Source organism: Poecile atricapillus, chromosome 6 (genome assembly GCF_030490865.1).
Source record: "Poecile atricapillus isolate bPoeAtr1 chromosome 6, bPoeAtr1.hap1, whole genome shotgun sequence".
Classification (NCBI taxonomy): Eukaryota; Metazoa; Chordata; class Aves; order Passeriformes; family Paridae; genus Poecile; species Poecile atricapillus.
Window position 1 is genome coordinate 28,815,900 of NC_081254.1, and position 25,990 is coordinate 28,841,889.

Below are 25,990 nucleotides of genomic sequence, written 5' to 3' on the forward strand. Positions count from 1 at the left end.
TTTTTAGTCATAAACAGTATCCTGTTCAAAATATTATATCCCATTTCTGAAAGCAGGTGTGACTGATACAGCTTCAGAGTTCCAGGGGGCATATTTAAGTAAGTAACAGAAACTAATCCATATAGCCAGCTTTCCTTAGGAGTTTGGGGATTTGCATGTCTAAATTTCACTGCGATGAGACTCCAGGATAGTTAACTTCACTGGAGATAAAACCCAGGCAAGGGGAAAAGCTTGGAGACAGATGCTGCAGTTGAATGAATTTATACCTCAGAAATGCTACTTAGATTAAACAGCCATTACAAGGAATCATTTTAAAAAGCAAAATAACTGATTTGGTATAAAAACTATGTATCAAAAGGGAGTTAGAGTTTTGTCTTTTAAAGGATATTAATAAAAATTGGGGAAAAGTTTTTTCTCATTGCATATGGCTGAAGAAAATAGGAGGAAGAAGAAATTATAGGGGATAGAGGTTAATATGCATTGGGCATGTGCAAAACCAGAGCTCATACTTTGCTTTAACTTTTTCTGAGGATGTTAATCATGTGGCTGCAGATGTGAGGGATAATAGGATGGGGGTATGGAAATGTTTGTGGTCAGGATAGAAGCAAATCTCATGGCTGCTTCCTGCGCTGAAGGCAGAGGAACGGGCTAATCCACATGCCAGAGCTCTGGAAGAACTGGCCTGATGTCTTTAACAGGTCCCTCAGTCAGGGACAGGAGCACAGCAAACCTGTACAGAAGAAGTGAACTGATCTGGGCAAGAAGAGGCATGAAGGTTTCAGCTTAACAGCAAAAGGACAGATTCAGAAAAAAATGGTAAAGGAAAGGCTAGCAAAAGAGAGGGTGGTAAATGGCAATGAGATGAGGGTTTGTCAAACCTGTTTATCTTTGTTGGGTAAGGCAAGCTGCAAGCCATTTGCTTAGTGAAGGAAATGGAGTGAATCTCCCCTCTCTGGATTTAATTGCACATTTCATACAATGATACATGGAAAGTTCTTAAGAAAAGGGAGAGGTGATTTTGCACAAGGTATAAACCCCTTAAAGACCTTGGTGTAAAAGCAGCAGGGCTGTCAGGCTGGAGGGCAGTTACCAGGGGAGTGTTAAGCATCACTGCAGATCTGGAAAAGTGCTTTTGTAAATGAACTTGGCACTAATGTTACTGGAGAACTGGTGAATTTGCTGATGACAGAAAATATGAAGCAATCTCAGGGGAAAGGAGGCTTGAAATATTAGACAAAGAAAGGTAGATAGCAGAAGGTGGTGGTCATAGGCACAAATGACCAAAGCCTTTCCTAGAAGCTCCCTGGCAGCTCACACTTGATCAGCAGGTAACTGACTTGTCAGGAGTGGAAATAGGAAGTGAGAAATGCAGTCCGGGAAGGCAGCAGGAGAGGTGCAGCCCAGGCTGCACTGAAGGCTGGGGTGAGCTTGAGGAGAGGCTATCTCACTTCATTTTGCAAAGCAAATACTGTGAGCATGAGGCTTTCTCTACATAAATACTCCCAGGAAGGGAAGAGAGCAGAGCTGAAGGTGTTAAGGACCAGTGCTGGCACAGAATAAATGATCAAAAGAAGGCATCAGATATTTTGATCAGAAGATCGTTACCAACCATTTGACAATGTGGTTCTGGAATGGCCTCCCCACTGCAGCCCTGCATGCAAAATATTGACCTGCATGCAAAATATTGAATCACTTTGAGGATGGAACTTGGAAGGATATCCACGATAAGGATTATATCACATGGTGCCTTTGTTAGAAAACCTGACAGCACAGAAGTTCCTGACAGTCCTAAGCAGAAAGGTAAATGTTCTGTAACCCTCTGTCCATACAAATATAGAGCATGTGATTATATACACACAAAAAGCAAGCACATGATTTATTAATCACAGGACCTCAGCTTGTCAAATAATAATTACAAGGTAATAACACACCTTGTTTTAATAAATGGCTCCCTAAGATTTTCTCCCACAGTAAACCGGTAAAAAGGGACAATTATTCTGAGGCAGAGGTGGCATTTTGTGTTTCTGCTTGTGAGCTTTTAAATGAACTCACCGTCTGGAACTCTTAAATCAGGTACTCCCATTTTTCTGCACATTTCACAAGTTCAGCCCTTTCCAGTAAAGCGTCTTTTCAGATGCGTGATTGCCCTTTGTTAAGGCAAGAATGAACAGATGACAACGGCAGCACGGAGGAGACATGCCTGGAACAGTTTTAGGGAGCAAACCCGGCGCTGCCGCTGCCAGGGGGGTGCACTCAGAACCCAGAACAGGGGAGGCTTCTTGTGCAACGTGAGGGGAAAGTCCTGGAAAACCACGAGAGACACAGGAAGGCAGTGGTTGGGGAAAGCGTTTATGCAAAGCCATGGCAGTGGGTGACACTTGTCTCCGTGCTCAGGCAAACGCAAAGCGATCCTTCTCCACCTCCAAGCCCCGACAGGCGCTGCACACCCAGGTCTGCAGCACAGCCCCGTTCCCAGCCCTCGGATGGAGCTGCACGAGGATGTTCAAAAGCAGTTCTAATTACTGAGCATTAAAAAAAGTGAAGGCGTGTTTTAGTATCCTTTTGACCTGGAGCTGACTCTGCCTGATGAAGAAGAATGGGTTTGCTGTGTTTGCAGTTCATTTCATGAATGCACCTTAGCCGAAGATGCAAAAATAAAAGTAGTCTGAAGGGAAAGAAAGCAGAAGGCCAAGAGACAGGCAACTGAACAGAGCAGATTGATTTAACAGATATGATACATTTTTGCTGCCTGCATTATGTGTGGAAATTCTTATTCCAAGTGACACAGTAACAGACTCGACTGTAATCAAACAGCGCTGCTGAGGTGTCTGGAGCACAGATGCTGCCTATCGAAAATATTTAAAACAGAAAGTAAAACTTTGAAAAATCCGCATTGGGGAGCGCAAGGGAAACGCTCGGTGGTGTTTCTAACCCAAAGCAACTCCTCTCTGCCTTTCACTGCTGTGTCTGGTGCGGGAGGTCGGAAGCCCTGGTGAGTCAGCCAGCGACAGCTCAGCCGGAGCTCGGTGAGAAGCAGAGGCCGGCAGCAGGCTGGCCCGGGCAGCGCGGAGACACGCGGTGCCCATTGTGCACCACACATGGGCCGGGGGGAAGGGCTGGCCACGCGTTTTGGGGAACTCCAGCCAATGGATTCCTCCCCTGGGTGTTACGGGAGGGCTTGGCCTGCATGTGAGAAAGGGAGGGGAGAGTTTGAAAACAACCCAGCAGGCTCTAAGGAAGGAAGACTGCTAGAAAGTGACCTGCTCGCCTCCGTGCAAGCATTTTGCTCCAGGTGATCGGAGACTGTAGGGGTGGAAGCGCAGGAGGGGCCGGGCGGCTGAGGCGCGGCACAGGTAACCCGGGATGCAGGTGTCGGGCAGCGGGGTCCAGCTGAACACCCCTCACTGGCTGCCTCGAGCTGCAAATCCACCAGAAACTCCAAAGAGTTTGGGGTTGTTTTGTTTTTGGTTTTTTTTTTTTTTTTTTTTTTTCTGTGGGAGGAGGAATTTTGCTGTTTTGTTTTTATGGGGATTTTGGTGGTGTGTTTGCTATTAATATGCCTGGGGGAGGGAGGGCAGGAGGGAGCGAGTTGGTCTCTACAGCTCAGAGGTTAGCATGTGATCAGCTGGTTTCTAATTATTGCAGGTTTGAGATTAGAAAGGGAAAAAGGTGATGTCTTTTAGTAGGCTGGTTGATACAATGGAAGAATACAAATTATTTTTCACGCACATCAGCACTTTTTCAGGTCACAGTGCTTTAGAAATCAGAAACTATGTGCAGATGAGATTTTCAGTGATTGATAACTCAGCTGCTAATAGAGACATTCAGCAGAAGAAAGAAAAACCACAATTTTCTTGTCTGGAGGTGTGCTGGGTAGTTTGGAGGTTTTTTATCTTCTTTTGACTACTGAGCCAGCTTTTAGGCCTCTTGGAAGTGATCCAGTCCTAGACTTTAGCAGAGAATCCTCTAGCAATTTTCCGTGGTGCTTTAAAAAGTGTAATTGGTATGATGCGGTATTTTGTGCCATCTTCTCTTGTACAGGTTCTGGCTACTGTTTCAGTCTCTCTGTCACCTCTTTCTTTACTGAAAAATCTCTTTAAAGCCCCACTCTGCCTTGCAGGGGAAGCTGAATTCCACAATCAATGTTAACAGATAGCATTTGTTTTCCAAATCTCACTGATGACACTGCGGTGGTTTGCTTGGTACTCACAAGTCAGCAGAGGTGCAAAGAGAAAACTAGGAACTATTTTTTGATTGATAGGGAAATGACATCTTTTAAAGCTGCCTCTAGGTCACATGTGGAAAAAAAAATCTAGTGTGAACACATTGGACTGTTCTGACATTAAAAAGTCTGAAATTTAGTGTCTTCGTAAGCAAGAAAGGTATTCTTTCTGTCACTTGGCTGATGGGGAAAGTATCATGAAAACATGGCAATCGTACGGCACATTCTTTTAACAGATAATTGTTGTTTTAGATCTTAAATCTATTTTGGATGATTCATGCAGAGCCAGGCCAGTAAATTAATTCAGAGGCTCTTACACAAGGGAACTTTGGCTCTTATTTCAGTCAGTAGTATACCAATCTGGAGTAGAATTATACGGGAAAAACATGCAATAATACTACAAGAGTCAAGTCGTAATCTGGTTAACTGAGGAGGTTTCTCTTGCTGGTAGCTGGAAAATCCTGCAATGCACGAGTACCAAAGCAGAAGGGATGTCTTTGCTTCCCTCATTGCTCGGGCTCTCTGGAGTGACAAATTAGGGAGAGAAAACAAAGGGTGAGCTGAGTTTTGAGGAGAGACCTGAATGGAGGCAAGGCACATAACAATGAGAAGACACTGTCATCTCTAATTAGGTGTGTGCCCTCAGGCAGCTCGTACAGAGTAAACAGGGTAAACGTAAACTAAAACAAGGTGGAAAGTTTGGAAGGCTGTGGACGGACACGCACGGTTTATCTGTCAATCCTAAACCTGCAGCGTGTTAAGAGTTTCAGCAGGGGAGAAAGTCTCTGCAGCACCTCTCCCCGTCGATGGGCTGAGCAGCAGGAATCCCGTCTGCCAACTGCGGGCCAGCTGCGGCGCTTCCCAGCCCTGCCCAAGCCCGGTCCCCACGCTGAGGGAAGGGCTGGCGTGGGGGGGCAGCCAAAGGCCTGAGCTCCCCTTGCTAGCAGAGAGAAACACACAGAAGAGAGACAATATTTTTTTCTGACGGCTTTGCTTCAGAAAAGGGGGGAAAAAATAGACTTTTAGTTAAAGAAGTAGGACAGCACGTGGAGGAGGAGCCAGGCACAGCTACCGCGTTTCCGCGGCTGCCCCGGGGCTAACACCCAGCACCCCCGGGCGGGATGTGAGGAGTCGTTCTCCCTCATCCCGGGGGCTGTCGCTGCACACCTGTCCCCTCCACGGAAGGGTTCAGGCGATGCTATCCCGGTGTGGGCGCCCCGGGCTGTGTCTCACAGGGAAATGGAGGGCGCTGGTCAGGTGCGCCTCTGCGCCCCTCTCCCCTCCCCGCACCAATGGCTCCTTCCCGCTCCCCGCCCCTCCGATCCGCCCGCGATGGTCTCGCCCTCCCCGGCCTTCCCTCCCAGCCGAACGCGCGCCGAGCCCCGTCCGCCCCCGCCCGCCGATTGGCTGCGGGGCGAGCGGCAGCCAGCCAATGGCCGCGCCGCGGGTGGCCGTGTCGCTGGGGCAGAAAACACAGCCAGGCAAGGGCGGGCGCGCGCACGGGGGCGGGGCCGGGCCGGGTGGCGGGGGCGCGCGCACGGCCGGCAGCGGGAGCGCGCGCGGCGGCCGCTGAGGGGGGTCTCGGCCGGGGCCCGGCGGCCCTGAGGGAGCGGCGGTGCTGCGGGCGCATCCCGGGAGCTGCCGGCGCTCCCGGGCCGCGGCAGCCACTGCCAGGCCCGTGCCTGTGCGCCAGCCCGGCCCCGGCGGCCTGAGCCCTCGGCCCCGCTCCCAGCGGCCTGTAGCCCTCGGTCCCGCGGCCTGAGCCGTCAGTCCCGCCCGCTCCTCAGCGCCGGCGCTGCGCCGCCGTTGGTCCCGGCCAGCGGCACGGGTTTGGTAGGAGTACCGAATCTTAACGTGGCTTTTGTGTGTGGGGCTGCAGAACAGCAGCTGGTGTTGGCAGGTCTCCAAAGCTTCGGTGATGGGGGGTGTTCGCCTAAAGTTAGGGAGAAGGGGGGAAAAGTGTATGCTATGTGGAAGTTACTTAGGGATGCTTTGTGCCTATGGGAGGTCTTGATAACTTTTGGAAGCTTTGTCCTGCTACGTGTGCTGTTTCTAAAGGTTAATGTGCCTGCTGAGGTAGAATTGCCTGTTTAGATGAAGTGCAAGAAATGGTAGTGGGCACCGAGCATGTATTATTGTTGGATTTCAGTGCTTTGAAAAATACCCTTGTCTTAGGAGCTACTTTATAAAAGTACTGTTCGTAGCACTGATTCATCTAAAAAATTTCCATGGCGTTTATGTTCTGCCTAAAGTGGCTTCTGTCCATTTTGTTCCTGCATTATCTCTTCCAACATGGATTCTGATGTTTTTAAGGCAGTTTTGAGAATTGTGTTCCATAGTTTTATCGGTAGTGCTGTCTGATGTAAGTCTGTGAATCAGAAAATGATGGGTTTTGGATACAGTGATAAATCCCAGCATCCTGAAGCTCCAGCAGTCTGCTGGTTTGAGTTTGTAAGAAGGTGCGTCGCTAAAATGAGAGCGCATCTCCTGTCTCCTGATCAGTATGACAGCGGGACTTGGAAGGCTTGGATAAAAACAAAGTAGGGTACTGAATCTCAGAATGACATCACCTGGAAGTTGGGTTGTTATTTATTATGTTGCCCCAGGCAGAGGATTTCAACTAGGGTCCTGTTCAGGAAGAACATTTCTCCACTCGAAATTTAGAACTTGATTACAAATGATTAAAGTCGTGATAATTATTTCACACTGGTTTTGTCCTTTTTTTGTCTTTTCCCAAGAGGTGGACAACTGATGGAACATTCCACTAGGAAAGATAAAACCGTTCTTACGAGGTAGTTTGTGCAGATTAGACTGAGACTCACACGGAAAAATATCTCAACCAACAGTGACTGGGAACACTTGACAACTCCTGAATGATTGCTTGAGGTAACTCGTGAAAAATGTTTATTTAAAAAAAAAAAGTGTAAGGCAGAGAAGACTCTTACTGCAGAAGGCTGGGAACTGTGTGGTTTGGCATTAGGAAATACAAGACCATGACAGCTGAATGCTGTGCCCCAAACCAGTTTCTTTATAGCCAACGGTCTGTGATGAATCATTTACCGTTAATGGGTCTGTGGCAGGCAAGTGGGCCTGAAAGGGGAAAAGCAGGGAAGAGAAGGGGAAGGGAATGCAGTTGTTTAGTGTCGCAATCTTGGCACTCAAGAAACGGTGAACAGTTTTCAGGGCAACAAAGGATGAGATGGGAAAAAAGGGCTAGTGAATTCTTATGGGACAGACACAAATTCAGGTAATATTCCCAGGCCTATGAAGGGATTTGTGAAAAATCTTGCAGGTGAAAAAGTGTACAAGGGAATTCTGGGACTGCTTTATTTTTTGTGTACATAAAGGAAAGATGGATGATGCCATCCTGTTCACAGTGACATGGTTTGGAGAATAGCAGTTACTAGGAAGGGGGAGAAAGAGGAGCAGAAAAAGAGATGTGTTTAAATGAGGAGAACTTTATCCCTTGCAGATTGAATGCAAGGAGTGTTTGAAGAGTGCAGAAGCACAGATGTGAAAGCTTGATAGCTATATGTACACATACAATAAAACAGCATATGTCCTTGAGGAGGGGATCAAAAATTAGCTTGTTTTCTAAGGGCTGGGCTGAACTCGATAAATTGGTACCATTTTATCAGCATCATTCACATGAAGAACGTTTCTCTCATGGATGCAATTATAACATTGATATTGTACACTCATACAGATAACCAAGTGGCAGAACAGGACAGTCTAGGTTGATAGAGGTGACTTTTATCAGCTAAAAAAAGCTGTGTACATGGGGCTTTTAGCCTTAAAATAACGGCTTTTGTCCCCTTTATAAGCAACAGAACTGACAACTTCTAAGGTATCCAGGCTTAGATGTGTTAGGTGGTGCTTCTCTCTTGCTACACCATTTACATTCCCAGGAAATTTTCAGCTGTTACTAATAATTAATTATAGCTTAAGCCCCCCCATTTTTATATTTTTTGAGTGAAATCTTTGCATTTTACTTTAGTCTAGTGTTTTTTGTTCTCTAAGCTTTTCTGTTTCTGTTTAGGCCTTGGAGGGAAAACATTAAGACTACATTTCACAGTCAGCTCTGTTAAGCAGCTATGGAAATAGAAAAGGAACACATTTATATTACCCCAACAGGTAAGTAATATATGCAGTTGTTTTGTTGTTTGTTTTTTTTTACTTAAAATTGCTTAGCTGACCAGAAGTGTTCTCTGTAAAAAAATGCATCACCTGATAATTTTTTAACAATACTGGTTAAAAAAAAATCAAAATCTTAAAGAATAGTTCTTTCAATTACATATAATAGAATCCTGCTCTATTATGTTTATTTATTTAAAATGTATTAAAATAATGAAGTTAGCATTTCTGTAAGTTACTGCATAGTAGTTGCACTTGTCTTCTTGTCATCTGGGTTCAAGTAGTGCTGGTGTGAAGAAAAGAGTAAACTTAGAAGTGAAGTGTGTAGGTGTGTTTAAGAAGTACAAATTCTGTTTTTGTGCAACAATTTACCTTAAAATTAGGGGAAATGAATGTTGAAGGGCTTGACTGGGAGTGGGCTGGCATGAGAAAAATTTAGGAAGTATATGTTGGAGACTGCCATGAAATGGAAATGTTTTGTCCATATCACACATTTATTTTATGATGCTTAGTCAGGGTAACATAGATTCATGTTGTTTTCTGTGTCTTCCAAAGGTTATGATGGTCTGTACCGACTCTTTCATGTCACAGAGATTTAAAATGTTTTTCAGAATAACATGTACATGTTTTAAGATGGTGGGTAATGCAGTTGAGGTGGCAATATACTCCATATGGTTTCTCATGTTCAAGCAGAATTAGGTTAATGCAGAAATTGAGAACTTCGGTTCTCAACATTTTAGAATTATATTTGGATAATAGGTGGAAAGCTGAAGGAGAGCTAGGTTGACAGAGTTTGGACAGTTTAAATTGATAGAAGGTAGCCCATAAAAGCACAGATTTTAAGTGAACCTGCTATGCTTAATGGCAGGGTAATGAGATAAATTTGGATAACTTCTTAATATATAGTAAGCAAAGTATTAAAATTGATTGAAGACTGTTACTGCCTATATATGTATATGTTATATGATGTGAAAATAAGAAGCTGGAAGGAAGATCTGCACCATTTTATAGGTTCTTATTATTTTATAAGTTTTTGGAAAATAGTATATGTGTTCAGTCTGTTTTTTCATTCCTAACTAGGTAACTAATAGTGGAGGGCTACTTGGTTACTATATTACGGAGAAAGATTGCAGCTGGAAGTGACAGTGTTATATAAAAACAGTGTAGTAGTGCAGTGAGAAATATTAATTCTTATGGGTTAGATGTTTCCTGTGGAGGATTTCCATTAGTCTTGAACCTGAGATATGGATTGTGTAAGGATATTGGACTGTAGCCTCGCCTTTAATCCTTAGCTGTCAGAGTCAGGACTGGCTTGTGTTAATTGTTGGACATTTTCTTTGGAAACTGAGAAAGAAGTAAGTGGTCATTGAAGAATGGAGTTTCTGGACAGCCAGGTCTCAGGTCTAAAGTGGAGAAATTCATGGGAGACTGAGTATGAAGAAGAATTTGAGTACATTTGACTGAGAGGAGCTGGTTGTTGCTGATGGGGTCTCCTGGGGAATGAGAGGAAGGAAACCTGTTTGGGTTTGCTCTTTTTTTCCCCTCTGTTAGCTTTATGTAAATCTCTCATTGTTTCATTAAAATGTTAGACAAACAGAGAAAGCTGCTTGTGAGAAATCTTTTCCTGGATGTGATGCATGCTTTTCTTTTTTAGCTTGCTGCAAGCGTAAAAGGAATGCTTTTGTGGGAGTAATGAGTGGAAAGATGAAGCTTAGCCTGGAATGGCTGCATTATTGCTCAGCTGTAGCATTCACATCTGTGAACACCAGTATCTAAATGTTATTTCTTTGATCACCAAGTAGGCAGTTCCATCAAAGTTTGCTCAGTTTAATGATATGCTTTGATATGGGTAAATACTTGGAGACTGGCAATATTTTATTAGTCCACTTTGCTTTAAAAACAATTTTTCATGAACTTGTTTTGAAGTGAAAAAAACATAATTCTGAGAAATATTGCCAAATGCATGTTGCTGAGGAGAAGGTATTGGAAGGGTGAATTAATACTTTAGCTAAGTTCAAATGTAAATTTTGAATACTCTTCATATTCTGGGTTTATAGCAGTGAGCTTTTCTGTAAAGCAGTTTTGAAAAAGCAGCTTCTTCTGAGTGCCCTCTTATTGCCCTACTGCTGGTGGGGCTGTGGGTTGTGTTTTTAGGACTCTACTCAGTTCTGAAGAAACAGAGCTGTGTAACAGAGAGCTGAGGGTGTTCTCTGTCTGTGTGTGTCTTTTAATTTGCAAGGATTCCCAGGGTACTCACTGGAATGTAAATAGGTTCTCAGGTGCTTTTTCTTTTTTTTTTTTATACTTGATTAGTTAAGAGGAAGAATAGCTTGTGAAAGCTTTTATTTATAATGCTCTAAATAAGACATTCTGCTGAACCACACAGTGCAAATGGGGGACAACTAAACTCTGTGAAATAAGACTTTAGACCTAAACATTAAGTGTGCATTAGCTTCCTCAGACAGTGAAGTTATTACACTTCTTGGTGCTCTTTACAGATCCTTAAGTTGTGAGAGAGTTTTTTGTTGGGTACAAAACAAACTTATTATATTGTGTTGTGCTTAGAAGCAGTCTTGACAGAAGCTACAATGAGGGACAAGCCATGGAGAAGAGAGATCCCACTGATTCAAAGGATTGTGTATTCTAGGAGTTTTCATTACCAAGCTCTCCAAGCTTTGTATTGAACAGCAATTTTCTCCCTGTAACTTTAAAAACAAAAAATAAAAGTAGTGATGTTTTTATATTTTTCTATGCCTAAATTGTTGCATGCTAGTGAGCTGTGTTTGAAATTCCTTGAATTGAATAAGGGGAATGTTGGTTGATGATTTAGGGAGTTAATTTCACTTTGGTGACGAGTCTTGTAACATTGGTGAGTTCCTACAGAATTTACTGTATTGGCAGTTTCATTTGTTTCTAAATCAAGAGAAGAGTGGGTGGAGTGAGAACGAGGCACTTAGATCTATTGCACTTAGGAGTTCGGAGAGTTTTTGTTTAACATGGGTGGGGTTTTCTGTGGTTTATGTATTTATGTATGGTTTTATTAATTTGCTTTCCAACTCTTGACATCTGATCTGTTTAGCTTGTGGATATTTTGTGCAGGGCAATAAGGAACTCCTTATTACTGCAATATGTAGACATATCTTAAAAACAACATTTTTGCCTTAACACTGTTGAAAGCAAGAGTTCTATATGATGTTATAATCCTTTCTAAATGCAATGTGCTTCAGTATTCTAACATGAAACTGTTTAAAACTAAAATATTTTTTTTTCTGTCTTCTTTCTAAGAACTTGAGAATCTAAATGATGCTCCATTTTCTGGTGATGAAGAAAATGGTGGGTCTGAGGAACGAAAAACTGAAATCAATGGAAATTGGATTCCTGCAACTTCAATTACTGAAGCCAAAATAAATGCTAAAGCAAAGAGACGGCTGAGGAAAAACTCTTCTAGAGATTCTGGGAGAGGAGACTCTGTTAGTGAGAATGGAGAGACACTGAAGATTGGAGTTGTACCAACAAGCCCAAAGGGGAAACTCCTGGACAGGCGATCCCGGTCTGGAAAGGGAAGAGGTCTACCAAAGAAAGGTTGGTGTAGCTTAGTGAAAAGAGTAGAATGAGAAAGATAAAGATTTGATCAAAGCAAGGAACATTTTTTTCTGCTGGGAATAGTTTTCATAAACCACAGTCTCTGTGCAGGTATTTGGCCCTTTATGTTATTTAGTAGGTGGCAGCAAATCTAATATGTCTGTGATCAATCAACAGCTGTCTTCGAGGGAAGTACATTTTCTTAGCAGGCTTAATACACAAATCTGAACTGTTGGTGCTTCATGGGACTGTTACTAATGCAAATTTAAATCATTGTTGTATTCAAAAGTACAGTTTCAACTTCCAGTAATTCTTGTGCAGCTCATACTACTTCTAGTGTCCTACTGGAAAGTGATGAAAAGTGGCTGAGGAAGTGGGAACTTGTCAGACAAACACATCCTCTTCTGCATATATTGTTAGTCAGGAGATGGGCACAAGCAGTGATAGATCACTTTTAAGTGAAAGAATGTGTTGAAATTAGAGGTGTTGTTTTTGAACAGGCGGTCCTTACTTACTGTCCCGTATTTTGCCAGGTGGAGCAGGTGGCAAAGGAGTTTGGGGAACACCAGGTCAAGTGTATGATGTTGAAGAAGTAGATATTAAGGATCCTAATTATGATGATGACCAGGTATGCAAATAGTTTCTTTGCAGTGTTGGTTTATATTTTATTTTATCAATTTCAGTGGCCTTGTGAGTGAACATGAATATCAGCCTGGTTACACTGAAGTGCTCATTTTTTTGCTCAAGAATAGATTATTGGCTAGTAAAAAGTCAGCTGGTGTAGAAGTGTAGAAGTCACAATGTAATATTCACAAATCTTATCCCCAAGCCCTCTTTCTGTGCCTGAGTAAGCAGCATCCTTTTCCCGGGTGTGTTCTCCACTGCTGGTTCCCATGGATGTGGATGTTGCATTACTGTTCCATATTACACACAGACACAGTGTTAAAAATGCAACACAGACTTGCTCAAGTTGGGAGTTTAGTGGGGACAAGTATCCTTTATAGATTTTTGTCTTCCCAGCCCACCCAATGTCTTGTCTGGTTGGTGTAAACACTTCATGAAGTTGATAGCTTGGATATTTTGTTGACATACATTTAGAATATGTTATGGAAGATTGTATCTTACAGCCATATGGGGGAAGGGGAAAGAAAGCAAAGCTTACTGGGCAGAGGGGCTTTCTGTCATTGAAAGGGAAATGGTGGTTACAAGCACAGATTGCTAAAGTCTCTGAGATCAATATAATTGCAAGACTGACCATAAGTACATTCTGTATGACATAAGCAGAACAATGGTGGTGTCCTTTGAGTAGAGGCTGTTTGCTGTAGCCATAGCTGCTGAAAGAATGGTATGTGAGAATATCAAAACCTTCTTCCAGGATCAATTTTCCCTAAAATTTGACACTTTACATTAACAGAAATAGCCATTAAAAATGGAGCTGACAAGTGCACAGAACAAAGTTTAATGAAGAATGAACATTCTGTCTAACTTAGGTGTGATGGAAGGATAGGTTTTTTGATTTCTACTATACTTCTTGATCATGAAAAGTTTCTTTCCATCAAACGTTGGCTGAAAAATGTCTTTGATCAGATGTCTTTGTTCATCTCTGTAGTATTGCTCTGAATGTTGCTTCTGTAGGTGCAAAGTAGGAAACTGAATTAGAGCAGGGAGCTGGTGCTGCTGGAATTCTGCAGCATAGGTGATACATGAGGCAGTTGCCTCTTTCTTCCCCTCAGGAGAAATTACCTTTGCTCACAAATATTCTGAAAATGCCTTTTCTGTGATCTGTGCATGGCACCACCTGTCTGGTCACAGAGTCACCAAGGCAGAGGGAACAAGGCAGTGTTCCTGCCAGGGATAGGAGTGCCACTTGCAGGGGAAAGTGCTGTGGCACAGCCAACTCTGCTGGGCTGGGGCAGGAGCTTCTGTTGCTCTCTCCCTTCAGTATGGAGGCACTTGACCTCTGCTCCTGTGGTACCAGTTGAATCCTAGGAACGGAGTTTGGTGTGTTCACCATTGTTTAATAGTAAATCCAGCCTTTCAGTTGAATTTGGCTAACAGTAAATTCAAAAAATGAAGAAGTATGACAATTAGCCTGGTACTGTCCACACTTTAACAGTAGAGACAGAGTCGAATGTTTTTTGGCAGAATATTGACTACCAAGAACAAAGCATTAAGGATTAAAAACCCACTATTTTGATGCTATTAGTGCTGCATAAAGTGCAAGAAAAGATAGTAAGAGTATCTGCTTTTGTTATCTTTCAAAACAGGAGAACTGTGTCTATGAAACAGTAGTTTTACCTCTTGATGAGAGAGCATTTGAAAAAACTTTAACACCAATCATCCAGGAGTATTTTGAACATGGAGATACTAATGAAGTTTCGGTATGTTATTTTTATTATAATATTTTGGTATTATGTTTATTATATGTTTCGGTATGTGCCTTTTTATTTCTTCATTTTAGGGGCAAAAGCTGTAGCATACAGGTAATGCAATTGCCAGCTATGAATAAGTTTATAGAGAACTTGGCAAGAAATGTACTATAAGAATACCCAAGCAGTTATATTAATTACGTGAGCAGAAGCATATATATAATTGGATAAGCACATAAATATTTATTTGAGGTCTATTTATATATTTAAATAATAAAAATGATGAAATATCAATGTTTTGTTTTTCAAATCTTATCTAGGAGATGCTGAAGAATTTAAACCTTGGTGAAATGAAATACAGTGTGCCAGTGCTGGCTGTTTCCTTGGCATTAGAGGGGAAGGCTAGTCACAGGGAAATGACATCTAAGCTTATCTCCGACCTTTGTGGGACAGTAGTAAGCAAAACTGACGTGGAAAAATCCTTTGATAGACTGCTCAAAGAACTACCTGAATTGGTGTTGGATTCTCCCAGGGCACCGCAGGTATATTTGTAAATCTTCATGCCAGTAGTCAAAAGCTTTCTGTGGCTGAAAGAGATCAAATAAACTGAAATAGACTCTGTGTTTTGAAAAATATCTATTGATTTTCTTACTGTCTGTAATCCTCTCTCAATTACCCAGGCTGTGTTTTCACTTTGAAACAGCTCATTTAAATAAAATCTGAAAACCAAGCACATTATAATTATCTAGTTAGAACTTCTTTGAAATTCAGCATTTAATTAAAAATGCTTCTGTTTTGTTGCAGTTGGTGGGCCAGTTCATTGCTAGAGCTGTTGGAGATGGGATCCTAAGCAGTACCTACATAGATGGCTACAAAGGCACTGTGGATTGTGTCCAAGCTCGGTAATTTCCTTGCTTTCTGTATAGAGACAGGTTTCTATTCCAAATCTCAAAGATGAGGATCAGGAATTTACAGCTTCAGAATAAATCATGCATAAATCATTCTTTAACTTCCTTTATTTTTTATTTTTTTTTAAATTTCAAATGGATTAAAAACAAAAACCACAAAATCTGCAACAAAACCAACAACATCCAAAATTACTCAAGTCAGAGGAGAAATACTAAAAAATGTATTAATACATTTGAGTGCAGTTTGTCAGGTTTGCTGTCCAGCTTATGTTTGAGGGTGAAAAATGAGCTGAAAGAAGTGGTTATAGAAGGGTTTGTCTCAGAAAAAGCTTTAATGTGATTAATGGGTAAATATAGCATCAGGACAGCTGCTGTAAATATGTTGTGAAATACACAAGGGATTAACTGTTTTGCCTTACAAAGGTTTGAAGCTTGTGCAGTGATTTCCGAGACTTTCTCTGTAATGCTCTATTTGTCAAGAAGTTCAATTGTTTTCCATGTCAGTGTGAGAAGTCTGAAGGAGCAATCTCTGACAAAGAGGGATGTTTTAATAATGAGTCATGTTTTATTTTTCTTACCCCTGTAAGTGTATGTTTCAAACTTCATATGGAGGTGCTGAACTCCCGTTTCTTCCAGAAGTTGCATTTGCAATTATTATAGTTGTGCACTTTCAGAAGGAAGAATAGTTCTTAGCTTCTCAATTTGGGGGCTCAAATTGAGAAAATTGTCTGTCACTTATATAAATGTGTCCTGTGATGTGAAGGATTGTAGCTTGCATTCTGCACATCTGGGATGCTTTGCTGCCTTTGTTATTTCTTGGCCAGTCTTTCCTGCTCATTAAATCTTGGTGAATAGAGTTATTGTTATTGGCTTGCCCCCAGCATGAGGACTGGGAGAACTGTTCCTCCTTTACACGGATGGTACACACTGTATCCCAGACTTCTTTTTTTTTTCACCTTACTTCCCTTTTTATTATTTTTTTCAATAAACTGGCAGGCATCCCTAGCTTGTGCTATTTTTCCAACTACTTATTTACCTTCTGAAGTGTTTTCTTTGGTTTAAATTCTAAAGGTTTCATAATTCTTCAGACCCAAACGGAAAACAGTATTTCAGTAAAAAACTGTTCTTGAGTGTGGCAGCAACTCAGGCCTTTTTTGTTTGAGATCCACCTGCCAAGCTGCATTCTTGGAGGAGTCTGCATACAATCTGTTTCTCCATAAGAAAGTATTCAGCTGTTTTTAGTGAGGGTGTTTCAGGTTCTACATTGGTGATTTAATCTACTGCCATCACAGGATTGTTACCTGTTCTTGGTATGAGCAGGAGTGTAAGGGTGACAGAAAGATAACATGGGAACCTTATTTGCTGGTTTTTTGATCTGGATGATCCCTGTGGAGTTGATAACCTGATCTCTTCCCAAAGATCTGGTAGCTTTGTCTGAGGAGAAGTGGCCATTGGGGAAGTTGCAGATGCATTTAATGAAATTCTGTAATCAGGTTTTAAGTACTGACTTTGCCTTTAGAGCTGCACTGGACCGAGCGACGGTGCTGCTGAGCATGAGCAAGGGAGGGAAGCGCATCGACAGCGTCTGGGGGGCAGGAGGGGGCCAGCAGTCTGTGAAACACCTGGTCAAAGAGGTAATGACACAACTCCCCAGTCTCCAGCTGGCTCTTGGTCTAAGCTTGCTTTGGGGTAGAGGGAAGAGAGACATGTATCCTGAACTAAAATTATGTCTTATGTCATGAGTGTTGGTTTTGTTTTGTTGTTTGGACTTCCTTTTTTTTATATATTTTTTAAAATTTTTTTATAATTTTTTAAAATAATTTTTTGTAATTTATTTAGATGAAGTAGTAGAACCGATGTAGATAATTTCGTTGATTTTGTAGTATTTGTCACTGGTGGGAGAATGCTAGTACAACATTCTGTATTGCAAGTATGTTTCTTTTTGCTTTAAGCAAAACTTGTAAGTATTCAGCTTTTTAAGACATCACAATATAAAGTGATGAAGTAATTAAAAGCCAAGATGAAACTGGCTAAACTAGATGAACTATTATTTTTTTGGCATTGCTGATCAAAAGCACAGTAATAACTGAAAAAAGAGCGAGGAAAAAACAGGAATGTTTAGAGATCCATGCTATAAAGTAAGCAGGTCTAAAGGAAAAGGTCATGTTATAATTTCTAGGTTGGGAGTGTAACAGATGATAGAAGGTATTCAAGGGAGAGGATAAACTTAATTACACACATATGCACCTTTTATGGTGATGCACATCTTATAAAACAATGGGTTTGGTGCTTCTGTATCAACACTGTGGATAGGTATTTGGCTTGCATTGTGTTTCGGGTTACTGATAACATCTCCATTTAATTAATGCCTGAGTTTAAATACATTTATAAAAGCATTGGCAGCAAGTTTGAGGAACTAACTTGGTGCTGGGTGGATAGTGGATTATCAAAACAGTTGACAGCTTTTAAATTTTGTATCTAATTAGTATTGGGGTTTTGTTTTAAAATTCAATAGATTGATATGTTGCTGAAAGAGTATTTGCTTTCTGGAGATGTATTGGAAGCAGAACGCTGCCTTCAGGAACTGGAAGTACCCCATTTTCACCATGAACTTGTATATGAAGTAAGGAGAAATCAGAGTCCCTTTAATAATTGTTGGTATTTTGATGTGGGCATGCAAATAATATAACTGGCATCAGAAGCTTAGGTTACTTGTTCTGTTATTTGAGCAACTAAATTGTTGCATGTAAAGTTAATGGTTTGTGTGCTCATTTGTGTGTGCACTGTGCAACAAGTCAGCTGCTGCTGACTGGGAAGATCCAGAAGTAATTTTTGTGGGTTAAATAGTTGAATTTAGATTTTTTTTAAAGATCCTGAAAATAAGATCTCGGTTTATTTTCTGCTGAGGAATAGCAACAAAAAAGCTCCCATGCATGTTTTTGTGTTTATTTCCTTCTAGTTTCAGACATCTGGGTATTCTAATGGGTGTTACTTGTTTTTGTTAAGTTATAGAGCTTCCTTTTTCAGGGTAGGATTGTTTCACCCAACACATTTGTAAAAGCTTACATATTTCAGACCCAGTCTATAAGGGAGACTGTTCCCATTTGTAGTGTTTTATCTGCCAAATTGAGAAATGGTTGTTTACCAATAAAGCTGAACACCCACAATCTACACAATTCCCTTTTCAGTAAATTGACTTGTTATAGAAAATTCCTTCACAATAGAACTACAAAATGATTTCAGTTGATGGGGGTTGTGCAGTATTGTAGATTTTAAGCTTCTGAGTCCTTCTAAAATCACAGATAAGAAACTCCCATGGATACAAAATAAAAACCCCAGGATACAAAATTAATTTCATGAAATTAATTAATTGCCATCTGTACTGCAGCAGCCATACGGATATAGCCATGTAATGCTGAAACAAGAGACAGAAAGGCAATGCTTTTCACTCTGTCTAGTCTTTCTGGTTTTTCATACCTTTTATCTTATCCAAAGAACTGTTCAACAGTTTTTCTTTTTTAATAATAATGATAATATTAAACTGAAATTGTGACTGCAAGTAGCAAATGGGTTTTCCCCCGAAAATTCATAACAAAGCATTCACTCCTTTCTGTACCTCATGTGGTTACACACCTTGTACCTGAGCCAGTGTTTTAATTTTAGTCACACACTTGTATGATTTGTTTTAGGCCATTGTACTGGTTTTGGAGTCAACTGGAGAAAAGACCTTTAAAATGATACTGGATTTATTGAAAACTCTGTGGAAGTCATCTGTCATTACTGTGGACCAAATGAAAAGAGTAAGTATGCCATTTAGAGGACTTTGCATAAGGTCTTCTAAAATTTCCAGCTGCCTTTATGCAGCTAAATGGTTAAAACTAATTATCTAAAATGCTGCAATATTGCTTCATCTTTTAAATTTGTCTTTTTGTCTGGTAGTTCTTTGTAACTGAAGTAGTACAATAAAGGCCTACTAATTACAATGTCAAGTAGAGTAGTATAGACACCAGTATTTTGCACAGCTGGAATCACCTGACTTTACTTCTCAGGATGAGTATAGGACAGCAATTCTGTCCCAGGGCCGACTGGGGACCACACCAACACTTAAATAAAAATTGACCCAGCTGTGTTGCTGGTGGGAAGTGTTGAAGTCATCTCTGGTTGTCTCTAGTCTCCCTGCTGCATAAACTTCTGTTGGTCATTTGTGGCCACATTTTGTTCACTTACATGGAAGACTTACTAATTTTTCTTCCCATATTACTACCTATGTAGTAACAGGCAGGCTAACATACAGATTTCATACTGTCTGTATTTCTGACTTCTGAAGAAGTTTAAAGTTCAGGTTGTGTTTTTATGTAGACAGATATTTGTATAATGCCATGGTATGGGCTGATATTATTTCTCTTCTGACATGTAGCTGCAATGGTTTAGGTTTGTGAAACCATATTAAAAAAAAAAATCCTCTGGAATGCAGAAGGATATTTGAAAATATTGTAATAAAATCGTAGAATAACCTGATGATTATTTGAATCCTTACACTGCAGGGCTATGAACGGGTTTACTGTGAAATCCCAGACATTAACCTGGATGTGCCACACTCCTATTCTGTGCTTGAGCGCTTTGTAGAGGAATGCTTTCAGGCTGGCATCATCTCCAAACCACTGAGAGACCTCTGCCCTTCAAGGTACTTGTTTCATTGTAGATAGGCAAAGGCACTACTCTTCATTCCTGTCAATGGTTACAGAAAACAGCATCTTGGGACCAAAGTGGTACTGACTGGAAGTAGAAACTGGAGGATGGACAAACAGTTGGACTGGTAAAACGTGTATTAAGAATCTGCACTGATGTGAAACCTTGAGGCTGGGAAATACTTGGGGAAAGGCAGCCTCCTGTGAATCCCAGGCAGCACCCCTCAGTGCTCCCCAGAGGACAAAGGCTGCCTCTCTTCTGGTTTCCTGATTTGCTTGGTAGAAATCAGTGCAGCACCAGTCTGGAAGATCCAGGTGTCACAATGGTCCATGTAGGTAACAGTGGAAAACTGTCAGCTATACTGGGGAAATGAAAAAAAAAAAATCCTTTAAAAGTGGTTGAAACATATCAAACAGCCTGAGTAGAGCTCTAAGATGAGACAGCCAGTCCTAATATTTATATAAAAAGGAACAGGACACTAATATGGGATAAACGCTGCACACCCCATTCCTCATATCTGTCCTGTGATTCATATAATGCTTTTGGTTTGTTATGGCTTGGTTACTCATAGCATAAATAATGATGATGTGTGAACTGTACCTAATCAGTATGCTCTTACCTCCTTACTGGTCACAAAACAGTTAATAAGTTTCATTTCCTCTGGGGAATACATGTAAATTTTTAAATAGGATGATAAAACTATTACTCAGTTTTATGCATTTGGAATACTATTTATTTGACCGGTCTTTTCCATTTTGGATATTTTGCTAGAGTTCTTAAACCATATTGACAGCTTGTGATAAATTTGGATCTTGGGATGTTAGCGTCTTTATCAAGACCAATCTCCATTTGTGGACTTTACACTTAAAACTGTGTGTTGGTATCAAATGTTGTGTAGGTTTGGGTGTGTGGGAGGGTTGAGAGTCATCACTGCATCAAAAGCTTGATTATACTTTGGTTACCAGCTACGTGCTGAGATGCATTTTTGGTTTGTGTATTTTAAGTAGAAACCCACCATTCCTAGGTTTCTAAACTAGCATTTTTAAGCAGCTGAGGTGACAATGTGATCACTGCTAACCCTGCTGAACTCACACTTTATATTTGACTTCCAATACCAGAGAGAAGATTCTTCTCAGTGAGAAAAAACAAGCACTGCTACTCTAAATTACTGAAAAGATACTTTCTACTTTCTTACAGGGGCAGGAAACGTTTTGTGAGTGAAGGAGATGGAGGTCGTCTGAAGCTAGAAAGCTACTGAATGTGAGAACTGCCTCCTGAAGCCTTACAAGCTGAAAGGGAACATAGCTCGCTATCGATATATACAACACGCATGCTCCTCTGGTGTGTGTATGTATATATGTATACACATCTAGGACATACCAAATTTAGGAGTTGCTTAGCACAGTTCGTATTTTTTTAAGAGCACATGTTTTGGGTACAAATTGTTTTCTTTTTTTTTTTTTTTTTAATAGTTTTGTAAATTTCAGGAAGAAGTGTTCTTTCTTTGGGCATATGGTAGAACAACTGGCCACTCTGCTGTGGTGGTGCCTTGAAATAAGCTATCTCTGTATGTGCCATGTTTATGACCTAATCATTCCATGTGTGCATCGATGTCTGACTGCCGCTTGCTCTTTCCAGGACAGTGCTGTCATCATAAAATCACTGGTTTATACAAAGCTTTATTATAGAAGGGTCAAGTTAAGCTGCTGTGATCCCATTTCCATTGCTGCTAAAGAAATACTGTGCTTTGGGAGTTTAAAAAAAAATAGCAGTTTCTTTGTTTTAAAGAGCCCAAGAATATACAGTTGGGTCACAAGACAAATTCATCTGTTTCAGGGGAGAGAGAACACTGGTTGGTTTCAGCCCCCATGTACCAAACTTGTCTTTTTTTCTATGTAACTGGAAAAGTGAAAAGTTCTGGTAAAACATATTAAAAATATTTTTTGTGAAGCTCTTGTTTCTGCCTCCTTTTTATTTATTTTAAGCAGAATAAATTAAGCAGTACATCTAACGCCACCCTTTGGTATTGCAATCGGGAGGGAGAGCACAGGATAATTAAGCTCATGGTAAGTAAGTGTTTAGCAGATCTGTTTTGGAAAACACAACTGCCTTGCGTAGGAGCGTCTAGGCTGGCACAGATACTGGGAATGTGTCTTTGTAGCAGAGCTTCACCAAGCCCTTGCTCAAGAACAAGACCGGGTCTAAGGAAGACTCGCTTACAGAAGCACGGTAGAGCCTCTCCTTTGTTTTTCAGTTTCACCACAAGATTTCTGAAATTTTGGGAATAGCCATCCAGGGCCTGGAACACGCTGTGCTCTGCAATCCAACTGCTGCACTGCTCGAGCGGGTCTGGTAAACCCGGCTTGGAGCAGGGGCTTGTGGAACTCGCCTCCTCCCGTTTTCCGAGGGGTTCTGGTACCTCTAAAGATGCGTTTAGATCATCGCCAGGGCAGCGACCAGCGCAACTCCTACACCAACAGCGCCCGACGCGCGGCCTCCCCGCCCAGCCCGGCAGCACCGCCTGCGCTCAGGCCACGCTTTAATCCCGTTACACAGCGGTACCTCCGATCGCGGCTGCGGCCGGGCACGACCCTCCCGCGCTACTGCCGGGGCGACGCGGCCCCCGCGGACGGCGGCGGGGCCGACTCGGGCGGCTGGGCCGCCTCCAGCGCCGCCTTCTGCAGCTTCTCCAGCTTCTCCAGCGACACCGACTTGAGGGGCAGGATCTTGGGCTTGCACAGCACCATGGCGGGCGTGTCCTCCATCGACAGCTGCCCTGCAAAGGGAGAAAAGGGCCGTGAGCGAGCTGCGGGCTGGGCGGGCAGGGCCGGGCGGTGCTCGCCGCCGGTACCTTGCTTGGGCAGCACCTCCCGGAGCGCTCCCGTCCCCTCCGGCATGGCGGCTCCGGCACGGCACCGCCGCGGGGGACAACTACAGCTCCCAGCTTGCACTGCGCGGCGCCACGCCCACGCACCCCAGTCGTGCCCCCAGTGCATGCTGGGAGTGGTAGGCCCGACGGGGCTCCGGTTGCCCCAATGCGCATTGGGAACTGTAGTCCTTGGCGTGGCGCTGCGCCGGGGCAGCGGCGGGAGCTGCTCCCCCGGGGCTCTCCCGGTCCCGGGATTCCGGGATTCCGCTCCCCGCCTCAGCTGCGCCGCGCTCTGCTCTGGGGCGGAGCCGCCCCACCTGCGCGGGCCTGCCCGGCCCCGGCGAGCCGCTGCCTGCCCGCCCGCCGGGGCCCGCCGCGGAACTCGGGCTTTGAGGCGCTTTTATGGCTTATTTTCTGTTTTTGTAAATAAAATCCCCAACAGACACCGTCCAGCAGACGGGCGTGGCCAGGGCGTACGCGTCCCGGTTTTCGTTTCCAGGCAGCGCCTCGGGATTCACGATGTGAATCATGCTGCTGTTTGACATGTAAACAGCAGTAAAAGCCGCTCTCTTTCTAAACACTGGGAGTTTAAAAGTCGCCGAACCTGATGGGCCAGTGCACCGGGATCCCCCGCAGGGGTCCGCCTTTTGGAGGATCTTTGCCACCGGGAGCAGCTTCCTGGGAAACCCCCGCGGGGAGCCGCGTGTGACCCGGGATGGGCGGAGAGGGATTCACCTGTCCTGTGCCTTGGCCATGCCCCAGCAAGCCCCGATGCCGGGATGTGTCGTAATTTTAGAGTTTGCTAATGAGCTTGCCTGTGCACCCTGCGCACCCTGTGTGCCTGGGGATTGGCAGTTCAGGCTGGTAATCCTGCTAACCTGGCCTTGGCAGGCGGGGATGGCTCCTTTCAGTGTTCTGGGATTGAGATCTGGCTTCTCGCTGTGCACAGGGAATGGCCGTGGATGAATCAAATGAGGGAGCAAATGATCTTTGCTAATAACTCTTTTCCATTCTGCCTTGGTGGTGCTTGTCTGCATGCTTCCCTCTGCTAGCTCAGGTGGATCCAAGGTTTGCTGGGAGAGTAGTGATAAAACTTTAAACTTCCAGTAAGCAGCACCTCTCTGATAGTTATTTAAAGCCTCTGTCTGCATTGTTCCAGAACCATTTCCTTTTTCCTCTAAGCAACCTAGAGTGGGAAGCTGACAATCCCTCAGGTAGCCTGGTTCCACCTCGCTGGAAGCCACGCCTGATGCTGGGTTGGAGGCCAGCAGAGCCCACAGAGGGTGAGAGCAGGGCTCCTCCTTCCTGCCTTTTGTGGAGCTGGCCAAAGATAACACTCCTGGGCTGGTCCCGGGCAGCACAGACATGGGCCTTTTTGTCTCTACTCACATATTCCACTTTCAGATCAGAAGATTGGCATTGATGAGGCTGTAAAATAGATGTGCTTGCTGGAGACATCCTTCTTTACCCTTTGAAGTGCTCAGAAGCATTCCCACTGATTTCAGTGGAAAAGCTCCTTTGTCTGATGTGCTTTTCCGCATGCCAATCAGTATTTTGCGCTGACTGGAAGGGAAGGGACAAGGCGCTGCTTTATGATGAATGTTTTTAGACTTGGCCATTTTAAACAGTACATGCAATTTTCAGATCAGTAATTTGTAGTTGTTTGTCAGTTTGTTTTTAAGAACCGATCCAGCATCTTAGATATGGCTATGGCTAAAAATGAACATAAAAATACCCAGTTATGACTGAAAATTTTGCATTGTGAAAGCAAGAGTTATTCCTGCAGTAGCAAATATGGCCTGCAGAGCAACAGAAATGAGCTGAAAGCAAGATGTTGAAATCAAATTGTAGGCCAGGTTTTTTGCCAGTGTCCTTCACAGTGCCAGTGGTGACCTGGAGTCCAGCATTATGTGAACACTTGCATTTGGAGCCCATCTCAGTCATGCAGGGAATCACTTTCCAAAAGCAGTTTTCCTGCCAACGGGGTTTGTTTGCTTGGTGATAAGAAACAATGGTCAACTCAGTTTGTTACTTGAGCATTTTAGTGACTGAGGAGTCTGGCATCCTGTACTAGATCCATTTTCTTAGTTATTCAAATGCCAGCTTGGCAGCCTATCTAGGAAGCTGATAGCACTGGGACAGGCATGATTGTGGAGGTTGTTTTCAACAGTTTCTAGTAAGTCTGTTTTTAAGACACCTCTTTCCTTTTTTTCCTTTCCTGGGGAAAAAAATCAGTTACCACCTTCTTGATTGGGAGGTCTGGATGAGAGAGAGGAGGGAGGCATGGGCATGAAGCTTAATATCCTGCTTTTCAAAGTGCCTTAAAAACAGGACTGGGTTTAGTTTTGAGTAAGGCTGGTATTTATTCACTAGAATGGTGTTGGCTATAGTTAAGAGGAGGGAAATGCATTTCATAGAGGACCTAATTCCCCTTGTTGTGTTGGCAGAGAAACAACAAGAAAAAATGTGAATTTTCCAGTTACAGATGAGGCATCCAATATCTTCTGCTAAAGAAAGCATAGTTATACCCCATTTTTTGACCTTTTTGGCCTCTGGGGTTGACATGTGCTCAAGCACCCATTCATTTCCCTCACAGGCCTTTCGAGTTGCCAGGAATAGCTGGGAAGCTGTTTGCCAAAACCCTTCCATCTGGGAAAAGCACCGTGCATTTGCAGTGGGACTGTGCTGAGTCAGTGCATTATCTTGGTGCCATTCCACGGGGCTGAAGAAATCAGAACAAGACTGTCCTTGTGCCCAGGTCTCAAGTTGTGTCCCCATGGCATGAAGCTTCCCAGAGTCCTGAGGCTCGATGTTGGGGTGAAACCCAGTGTTATTTGAGAAACCTTAAACGTGGTATCCATGGAGAGGACAACGCGCTCTAGGTTGCACATCCTTATTTTACTGATGTCACAAACAAGTTATTCTTGTGCACTGCAGAGAGCCACAAAACCAGCAATAATTTTATAAATGATAAGCTTGTTTTCCTTCTCCTGTTCCCAGATACTCCGAGTGCAGCAGACAGCCGAGATGTGCATTGTTGGAATCCAGAGGGTTTTGTAATTTGGCAACCGCTTGCTGAAAGCCCTGCAGATACAAAACAACACTTATTTCAAGTCTTGAGAAACATCTCCTACTAAGTAGAAGAAAAAAGCATTTAGGTGAAGCAATGTTGCCAGTCCCATTTGTTTGTGAGGCTTGGTTTTTGTCTTTATACATT

The 25,990-nt window shown here is 42.8% G+C and overlaps 2 protein-coding genes across 5 annotated transcripts; one reads left to right on the forward strand and one right to left on the reverse strand.

Moving 5' to 3' along the window:
* Positions 1–3,203: 3,203 nt before the first annotated feature.
* PDCD4 (programmed cell death 4) lies at positions 3,204–21,854 on the forward strand. 2 transcript variants are annotated; one of them, XM_058841147.1, is made up of 13 exons: positions 3,204–3,353; positions 6,961–7,108; positions 8,262–8,356; positions 11,642–11,938; positions 12,472–12,566; positions 14,206–14,319; positions 14,628–14,849; positions 15,112–15,209; positions 16,735–16,849; positions 17,731–17,838; positions 18,905–19,015; positions 19,760–19,899; positions 21,102–21,854. In XM_058841147.1, the coding sequence occupies exons 3-13, from the start codon at positions 8,317–8,319 to the stop codon at positions 21,160–21,162; spliced, it is 1,401 nt and encodes a 466-aa protein (XP_058697130.1). In that variant the 5' UTR covers positions 3,204–3,353; positions 6,961–7,108; positions 8,262–8,316; the 3' UTR covers positions 21,163–21,854. The 2 variants fall into 2 exon arrangements, with proteins under 2 accessions (XP_058697130.1, XP_058697129.1); XM_058841146.1 differs by lacking the exon at positions 3,204–3,353 and adding an exon at positions 5,722–6,055.
* BBIP1 (BBSome interacting protein 1) lies at positions 14,755–22,890 on the reverse strand. 3 transcript variants are annotated; one of them, XM_058841150.1, is made up of 3 exons: positions 22,756–22,890; positions 22,467–22,680; positions 14,755–14,894 (listed from the first exon to the last, which is right to left on the reverse strand). In XM_058841150.1, the coding sequence occupies exons 1-2, from the start codon at positions 22,799–22,801 to the stop codon at positions 22,505–22,507; spliced, it is 222 nt and encodes a 73-aa protein (XP_058697133.1). In that variant the 5' UTR covers positions 22,802–22,890; the 3' UTR covers positions 14,755–14,894; positions 22,467–22,504. The 3 variants fall into 3 exon arrangements, with proteins under 3 accessions (XP_058697133.1, XP_058697132.1, XP_058697131.1); XM_058841149.1 differs by lacking the exon at positions 14,755–14,894 and adding an exon at positions 20,024–20,260; XM_058841148.1 differs by lacking the exon at positions 14,755–14,894 and adding an exon at positions 20,024–20,265.
* Between the last annotated feature and the right edge of the window lie 3,100 nt (positions 22,891–25,990).

What these genes read in the sequence shown, in the direction of transcription:
- PDCD4 (XM_058841147.1), top strand. Translation starts at nt 8,317, where the DNA reads ATGGAAATAGAAAAGGAACACATTTATATTACCCCAACAG. An exon ending in TGAAACACCTGGTCAAAGAG is followed by an intron (nt 16,850 to 17,730) that starts GTAATGACACAA and finishes AAAATTCAATAG; the next exon opens with ATTGATATGTTGCTGAAAGA. An exon ending in ACCATGAACTTGTATATGAA is followed by an intron (nt 17,839 to 18,904) that starts GTAAGGAGAAAT and finishes GATTTGTTTTAG; the next exon opens with GCCATTGTACTGGTTTTGGA.
- BBIP1 (XM_058841150.1), bottom strand. Translation starts at nt 22,801, where the DNA reads ATGCCGGAGGGGACGGGAGCGCTCCGGGAGGTGCTGCCCAAGCAAG. An exon ending in GGAGGTGCTGCCCAAGCAAG is followed by an intron (nt 22,681 to 22,755) that starts GTACCGGCGGCG and finishes CTCCCTTTGCAG; the next exon opens with GGCAGCTGTCGATGGAGGAC.